Source organism: Neovison vison, chromosome 3 (assembly GCF_020171115.1).
Source record: "Neovison vison isolate M4711 chromosome 3, ASM_NN_V1, whole genome shotgun sequence".
NCBI lineage: Eukaryota > Metazoa > Chordata > Mammalia > Carnivora > Mustelidae > Neogale > Neogale vison.
Window position 1 is genome coordinate 48126641 of NC_058093.1, and position 9176 is coordinate 48135816.

The 9176-nt window shown below is 41.1% G+C and overlaps 1 protein-coding gene across 1 annotated transcript; it reads right to left on the bottom strand.

Annotated features, from left to right (window-relative positions):
• Positions 1-1853: 1853 nt before the first annotated feature.
• LOC122901807 (small nuclear ribonucleoprotein G) lies at positions 1854-2234 on the bottom strand. Its single transcript, XM_044240916.1, has one exon. It carries the CDS (start codon positions 2232-2234, stop codon positions 2004-2006), a length of 231 nt encoding a protein of 76 aa, XP_044096851.1. The 3' UTR covers positions 1854-2003.
• Positions 2235-9176: the final 6942 nt, after the last annotated feature.

A 9176-nucleotide genomic window follows, 5' to 3' on the forward strand; every position in this document is an offset into this window, starting at 1 on the left:
TAAATTATCGTTAGACTCAACTGTGAACAAAGGGTATGTGCTCATTTCTCCCTGGGTGTAAAAATAGAACACATCCTTTCCCTCTCACCAATGCCACTTACACTTATTCTTCAGCCTAAAAAATCCATATCACATTTTGCTAGCACTGTTCTCCCAGCTGCATATGTCTGGTCACCCTTTTTGTTGTTTTAACCAAAAGTAAACAGTGATCTGAAGGTAAGCCATTTAATGTTTGCATAAGCGGAGAGTCAAGCAAACCAAGATTGACTTTCTTTATGGACATTAGCGCTTCAACACTTAAAAAGCTCTTGAGACAAACCATAAGAGACTCTTAATCTCACAAAACAAACTGAGGATTGCTGGGGGGAGGGGGGAGGGAGAGGGTGGCTGGATTATAGACATTGGGGCGGATACACGCTATGGTGAGTGCTGTGAAGTGTGTCAGCCTGGCGATTCATAGACCTGTACCCCTGGGGCTAATAATACATTATATGTTAATAAAAATAATTAATTAAAAAAAGACTAAAGGCAAAAACAAAACAAACAAAAAAACCCAAAAGCTCTTGAGAAGTACCTAAGCAGAGATTTAAAGTTGAGCTCAACGGTGGGGCCCACTGCTGAGAGTCCTCGCTGGAGGCAGGCCCTGGTGGAGTATGACCCAAGCATTCTCTGTGGGGATCCCATAGAGGACACTCTGTGGGTGGTCCTGGAGGGTGACAGCATGGGACGAGCTCCAGCGTGTGCTGACCCACTGACGAGCCTGCCAAGCCCAGTGGGGCTGGGGGCTGGCCTCCCCGACCACTTCCTCGTCCCTGCCCCTGGGCCCAGCCTCTCTTCATGAGCTTCATGGGCAAGTTGCCTCTTCCTGAAATGTCTGTTCATACTCTCTGTCCATTTTCTAAGTGGAATTCTCATCTGTCCTGTGGAGTTTTGAGAATTCATCATGTATTCTAAATATCAGTCATTAGTCGAATATTTTCTCCCACCAGGACGTATCTTTCCATTCCTTCTTCTACTTCTGATGAGGTTCCCTTTATCACTTTTTCCTTTCGTGTGTCATGCTTTTGGTGTCAAGTTCAAGAATTCATTGCCCAGCCCGAGATTAAGGATTATCTCCTGTTGCTTTTCCTATGGTTTTACGTTCAAGTCTGGGTTTTAGGGTTATTTTTATATAAGGCGAGCTCCCTGTTGAGGTTCATTTTTTATCCTTCCTTGCACCTTAAAGCTGCCTTTGCAGTCTTGTCAAAGGCAACATGGGCATCCTTGTGTGGGCCTGTCTCTGGATTCAGGCGTCGCCCCACTGACCCATGTGTCCATCCCTTGACTAGCCCCACGCCGTATTGGTCCTGGTAGCTGTGTGATGGAGTGTGTGGTCCCACTGCACCCTTCTTTCTCAAGAGTGTTTCTCCAATATTATAAGACCCGTGCCTTCCCACACAAATTTTAGAGTAAGCTTGTCTGTGTCTGTAAAAACAAAACCCATAAACAAACAAACAAAACTGTTCTGGTACGTTGACTAGAATTGCACTAAACCCCATATCTGTTTGTGCAGAACTGACATCTGTGCTCTGTTCCTTCTTGCAATCCGTGGCTATGCTGCACCTCAACACTACTTAGAAATTTTCAGCATCAGGTTCCCCTCATGCTTTACCAAGTTCATCTCTAAGCATTTAATTTCCTTTGGGATGATTATAAATGACACTGTGGTTTTTTAAATTTTGATTTTCTCATGTTCATTGTTACTATTACAAGTGAACTTTTTTCACATGGTGATATATCCTATGGCCTTTTTGAACTCATGTATAAGTTATAGAAGCTTTTTGGTGTACTCTTCATGATTTTCTTTTTTTTTCTTTTTTTTTTTTTGGCTATTATAAAAGTTTATTTAACAAAAAAGCTCAATATGAAAATGCACACAATCTGATTTTTATATTGTAGTAAAACAGGTACTATGGAGGGGACATGTGGAAGCAGTTGATTCTTCTGATGAACACATCCATTGTTTATACTCGTTCTAAGGCTTCTAACATGATGATACTATTTCCTCGTATTACCACCATTCCAATATTGTTCTGTTGCCCACTAGTTGCCATCTCCACACATTCATCTATCACAAGATTCATAAATGGATCGAACCCCCGCAATATTCCTTGAACATGTCTGCCACCATTTAATTTCAATGATAATTTCTTGTCCATAAATTTTTTCAGTTCGGGAGGATGAGCTTTGCTCATGGTGTCTACTCGGCGAGCTCAAAGATGCCTCCCCATGATTTTCTTTTTAAAAAATATTTACTTATTTATTTTTAGAGAGAGAAGAGAGGGAGCATGAGCGGGATGAGGGGCAGAAGGAGAGAGGGTTCTCAAGCAGACTCCCTGTTGAGCACGGAGAGACAAGAGTTCCATCTCATGACCCCGAGATCATGACCGGAGACAAAAATCAAGAGTCGGATATCCAACTGACTGTGCCACCCAGGCAGCCCTCATCATGATTTTCTAGGAAGCAACCATGCCATCTGCAAAAAAAAAAAGACAGTTGTGTTTCTTCCTTTCCAGTGTGTATGCCTCTTTTTTCCTTGTTGTGTTGCAGTGGCCAGGAGTCTCATTACCAGGCTGAAGGAGAGAAGTTAGAACAGAAGTGTTTGCTTAGCTCCTGATCTTAGAGAGGATCCATGAATGTTCTTTAAAAATGAGCACTTCACTTCCCATGTTGCTGTCTTTTACTCTCCACTTAGATTTTTTTAGCTGTTACATATTTTTCTTATATAGATAACTTGAATATTTTAAAATTATATATGCACATCACTATTCCTTGATCCATCAGTCAGTTGAGTTACCACTTGCCTGGCCAGATAGGCTGGATGAGGGATTATCCCCAGCTAGCGTCCACTGTTCCTACTGCTCAGTCTTCTGACATCACACTTGTAGTTCCCTGGAGGTTTTGTGCTCAGCCTTCTCTTCTGTAAGTGTAACTCAGTCTTCCACATCCTTTCTGAAGACTCATGTTTTAATTGTGAGCAGTGCATGGAGTCTGCCACCTTGTAAATAAATATGGCCATGTCACTCTCTGCAGAGGATGTGGAGTGGAGGGACTTGCAGAGTCCTTTCATCCAAACTGAACATCCTGAAGGAGGATGACATTCCAAATGGACTCTTTCCTACACTCTGTCCATTGCCAAAATTACAATTCAAATCAGGGAGTTTCAAAGTTGTACCATTACTTTCCTATTGCTTTGTATTTTATATTCTGATAAGATGCATGCACCTTAAGAAAATCTTTGAGCTCCTCAGTCCTCCCCTTTGTTGGCCGGCATACCCTGCCCCAGTGAGCAGTGGAGATGCAGCAGTCTTGATGAGTCCCATTGCTTCTTGCATCCTTTGCCTTTCCCTTAAGATTCCATATGGCTTGGATGGATAACCACATCAAGTGTGATGATTTTGCCCATTCAGAAAACATTATTTTAGGAAATACCAATAAGCAATGCATTAGTTTCTTGTCACTGCTATAATGAATTACTACAAACTTCGTGGCTTGAAACAACACAAATTTATGACTTCAGTTACTAAAATACAGGGCTAATTGTAACACCTAATGTCGGGGCCGATTCCACATTAAAACCTGTTAAACCCCTAGGGCCTGCCTGGGCCTACTTAGCTATAGTGACTCCATGTTGCCTAGGTAGCCATTTTGTTGTTTAATAAATGCCTCAGCAGTTACTGATACCAGTTCTGGGTAACCGTTGCTAAAACACATACCTAAAACAAGGCCATTTTGTTGTTTAATAAACACCTCAGCAGTTACTAGTATCGGTTCCGCGTAACCCTTACTAAAATTCACAGGTAGGAGACATCCAATCAGCCAAACCCACATACATAGAGGTCTGTGGTTGTGCCCTATAAAACTAGCCTGTAAGACCAAAGGGGATTCGCTCTCTTTGGAGGTGGCCCTGGCTGGGCAGTCTGACTTCTAATGCTTGGCATAGAATAAAGCTTTACATAACTTTCACTTTGTCTCAGCCTTGTTCCCCTGGCCAGTCAGTCTAATTTCTAGTGCTTGGCATAGAGTAAGGCTTTGCATAATTTTCACTTTGTCTCAGTCCCATTCCTTTGATAATGGACCCAACACCTAACAGCAAAAAAAATTAGTTCTCTTTTCTTTAAAAAAAAATGTTTTGATCAGTTCATTTTTAAAGTACAGAAAAAAACTTATTGTGATACAGGTGTTATCATTCATTCTGATGATGATGTTGTGCTCCTTCATTTGCTGAAATATTTACTTATGTATGCATTGCTTATAAGATAAAAAAACTCACATTGAGAAAAATGTGATGCAAAGAAAATGTCTATGGTTATTTTCACCAGGAATAAGTGCTATACTATCTAAGTAACAAAACCTTTCTTCAATCAGATTCTCTGGTTACTTCCTATGAACACAGGTCTTCCATTTTCAATATGTGAAAACTTTAAGTAAATGGGGACTATTATGAACTTGGGAAGGGAATGTGCACAGGGTGGTTTCAGGATGCATCAGTTAGGTTGCCAAATGACAGTATAAGTCAGTAAATTAAAGGAACTTCAAAATCTGCTCAAGCACCAGCTGTTTTCTGTGCCTACTTCAAAGCTCTGTTGAGAACAGAGCAACCAGATGCAGGGAATCCAGAAGAACATAAAGCAGCTGGGAATTCATTTTAGCTCATTCTGGGTCCAAGCGCATCATGAAAATGCTGGTCCTAACAGGTCTGTGCTGCACTCCCTCCATAAAGGTACATGCAGTGTTTGGGGAGCAGCTGTGGATGGGTAAGACAGTATAGGAAGCTCTCTCACAACAGGATAATGATGACTTCTCAGATTTTCTTCTGTTTTTCTTCCTTCCCCCAATAGAACAACTACTACTATTTTTTATGTGCATCTCTTGCATACAATTGAGGATTTTGTTTGTTTTATATATATAATGTTTTTCTATAATAACATTTATATAATCAAGCATATTTATACCACTTACATGTAATGTAATTACTAGTATTTTGAGATCTTTGCTGTTGTCTTACTCTTCATCTTCTCTTTCTTCTGCCCATTCAATATTCTTCTTTCACGTTATTTGGGATGAATGGGTAGGTGTTATTTCACTTTCCCTTGACTAGAATACTATTTTATAATTTATGTTTGTTATTATTTTAGTGTTTACACTGGATATAAAGATCCTGATCTATACCACCCCCTGGTGATTTTTAAGTATGCTTTTCTCAACCACCTCCTTTGCTTGGATATGTTGCTCCTATTCTCTCTCTCAGTTAAGTGATACTGAGAAATTTCTATCATTAAATGCTTATAAAGGTGAAGAAAATAAGTATAAACCCATTGATCTTAGCTTCTACTTTAACAAATAACAGCAGCAGGGGTAGAAAAAGAAGAAGAAAGAAGAAGAGGAGGAAAAGGAGAATAAATAATTGAACCCAGATTAGAAGAAAGGCAATAATAAAAGCAGACCCCCATTTATTAGAAAGCAAGAAATAACAAATAAAAAACAATCTGGAAAATTAATGAAACAAAAACCAGTTAATTGAAAATATCAATAAAATGATAATTAAAAAAAAAACAACAAAAAACAAAATCCTCCAAGCTAGACTAATTGAGGAAAATAGAGAATTAGCCATGTCAGGGAAATTAGCCATATCAGGGAAAAGCAGGAAACATTACTATACTTCTTACAGACATCAAAATATAACAAGGAATATTATGAACAGCTTAAACTCAACAAATTCAAGAACTTAATGTAAAAAATACTTGAAAAACTCAAGTGAACAACGGTCACTCAAGAAAAAATAATCATGAATAAAAAAATTGAATTTGTAGTGAAAAACCTGCCCAAAAGAAAACACAAGGTCCCGATAACATGGCTGTTGACTTTCCCCAAATAAGGAGTTAGATAGCACCAATTCTATACAAATTATTCCAGAAAATTAAGACAAGGGACAATACCAAATTTATTTTGTGAGACTACACCATCACCCTGTTACCAACCCCAGACATTTACCAATATCACTCTGATGATCATATGTGCAGAAATGCTTAAGTATTAATAAATTGAATCCTTAAAGAATATATATATATACATATATATATATATACACACACACATACATCTTTATACAAAAGAATAAATGTTTAACATTTGAAATAAATTGCTGTGATCCCTTGTTGGTAGTATAGTGTATTACTATATATAAGACTAGCATACACTTGTCACTAGTATATAATGTTAGTAGTATATTATGTACAGTATTGAGTATGTAGTATGTTGTGTGTGTATATGGAAACTAAAACATACAGTTATTTCAAGAGATACAGAAAAAAACATTTGACGCAATTGAATTTGACATAATTTAACATCCATTCAGAACAGAAACTCAGCTTCCTCAACCTGAGTAAGGCCATCTAACCAAAACCTAGTTAACATCATGTTTGAGGGGAAGAAACTGAATGCATTCCTGTAAGTTCAGAGCAATGCAAAGGTATCATCTCCACGCTTTTATTTAACAATCTCCAGGAGTTTCTAGCTAGGCAATAATATAGGTGTAGAAAGAAGAAGTAAGACTCTCTTTTTTAAAAGATTTTACTTATTTATTAGAGAGAGAGTGAGCTGGAGGGAGAGGGTGACAATATGAAATGGACCCTGTGCTGAGTGCGGAGCCCAATGTGGGGCTTGATCCCATGACCATGAGACCATGACCTGAGCGGAAATCCAGAGTTGGCCGTTCAGTGGACTGAGCCATCCAGGCGCCCTGAAACTATCTTTATTTATGGATAACATAACTGCCTCTGTGGAAAATCCTGAGGAAGTGCCAAACTGCTGTTAAAATACCCTGAGCTTAGCAAGACTGCAGGATTCTGGGCAATAAAGGTTGTATTTACAATAAGTGTGTTATTAAAATTAGGAAGAATTTCTGTAATGACATAAAAAAATGAGATGTTCTTGAGGAATCTGAATGTATTCAAGACATGAACTTTGAAAACCAAACAACATTGCTGAGAAAAATTAAGGAATATCTTAAAAAAAAAAAAAGAAGTACCCCATATTCCTGAATAGGAAAACATGATATTGACAATAATTCTTTCCAAATTAATTATAGATTTACTTCAATCCCAATCAAAATCTCATCAGGCTTTTTGTTAATCAGCATGGTGATTCTAAAATGTATATGGGAGTGAAACAGATTCATCAAATATTTATAAAACATCTGTAATGAACTACTGGTGTCCAGACTGTCTTGTGAGCTCACACATCCAAATAAATACAGAAGGTCCTCCACATTAGCAAAAGACATGCACAGAAGCTTTATTAGAGAAGGACTATGGATGGTAAATAAGCATGACAGAAAAATGTTTAGCAACACGTGACCAACGAAATGGGCATTAAAATCACCCATACCGTGCCAACACACCCCCAGGAAGGCAAATATGAAAAGAACCCTCAACAACTAATTTTGGTGACGAGGGGAGGAACAGTTTATCGTACCAGATGTTTTTGACCCAGAAATTTCAGCCTTTTGTCTCTACCCCAGAGAAATAAAAACTCATAGCCATACAAAGACTTGTACACAAAAGTTTATAGGATTTCATTCCTATCACTCAGAAGTGGGAAAAAGAACCCCACCAGATGTCTATCCACTTGTGAATAGTTGGACAAATTATGGCTTATTTATAAAATAGAATCCTACTTAGCAGTGACAGCAACACACAGCTGACACACACTACACATGGAGGGACCTCAAAACTCTCTTTTCTGTGAAATAAACCAGGCACAGCAGACAGCACATGGAGTGATTCTGTTTATGTGACATTCAAAACCAGGCAAATACCACATCAGTGGCCAGCAGGGTCTGGAGGTGGGGACCATGGGTTAGCAGGAAGGAGCCTGGGGCCTTTGCAGGTGATGGGAAAGGTCACAGTGGACCTGGACATAGGTGTAAAATTCACCGAAGTTGTGACAACCCAGATGTCCTTCAACAAGGGGATGGTTAGACACATTGCGGAACAGTAATTTCATCAAGCATTTTATAGAGTCTGGGGGTGGCAGCTCACCCTTGCTGAAGGACCTGTGAATGTGGGGTCTGTGCAGGGCATGGGGACTTCCTGAGGTAACACGCCCCACGTCTGGAGTGTGGGTTTTGCAAGCATGGACATTTGCTGAAGGTCATCTACCTGAACATGGGCATCTCCTTGCCCAGAAACTAAGGTAAGTGGATAGGAGAGGTGAAGCTGGAAGCACGTGCAAGTTGTGAGCTGCAGGAGAGGGTGGCAGGTGGCAGGCAACTGACTGGGGCCAACACGGGGCGGGGCTTGGCTGAGCTAGAGCCCCCCTGCTCCACACAGCACCTCCTGGGCACTGGAGGCGGTGCTATGGGCCTCAGCAGGGTGCAGTGATAGACCGGTCGTTTTGGTTGGGAGAGAAGCTGGGGATGCCTGGACATCTGGCTGGGGGTCTGGTTAGAGGTCAGGCTGACCCACTTGGTGAGTGATGCAGGAGGGTTTCACACAAAGGTAGAGAAAGACCCCCAGTGAGGGAGGAGTCCATGAGAGGGCTGTTGTCATGGACACCACAGGGAGCTAGATTCCAGACAGACAGAAGCTCAGCTAGGGCCAAGGTCAGGGTCAAGGTCAGGATCCTGGGACACCTGCATGTTGGACCGCATGCACCTGGGGGCCACATTGTGAGCGGGAGGGCCTCATTGTGGGCGGGAGGGCCTCAGCTTCCTCAGATGGTGGGCAGTACCTCACTAGGCAGTGCAGACACTGTAGGCTCAGGACCCAAAGAATGGGTGGGCATGGGGGGACCCAGGACTGTCCCAGCGCTAGCGCCTGACCAGACCCAGGCAAAGTGGCATCCGAAATGAGCAAGAACACATGAACTGGGAGAACACATGTGAACTGGGCGAGCACACGTGAACTGGAAGAACACATGTGAACTGGGCGAGCACACGTGAACTGGGAGAACACATGTGAACTGGGCGAGCACACGTGAACTGGGAGAACACATGTGAACTGGGCGAGCACATGTGAACTGGCTGAGCACACGTGAACTGGAAGAACATGTGTGAACTGGGAGAACACGTGTGAACTGGGTGAACACAGGTGTGAACTGGGTGAACACACGTGAACTGGGTGAGCACGCGTGAA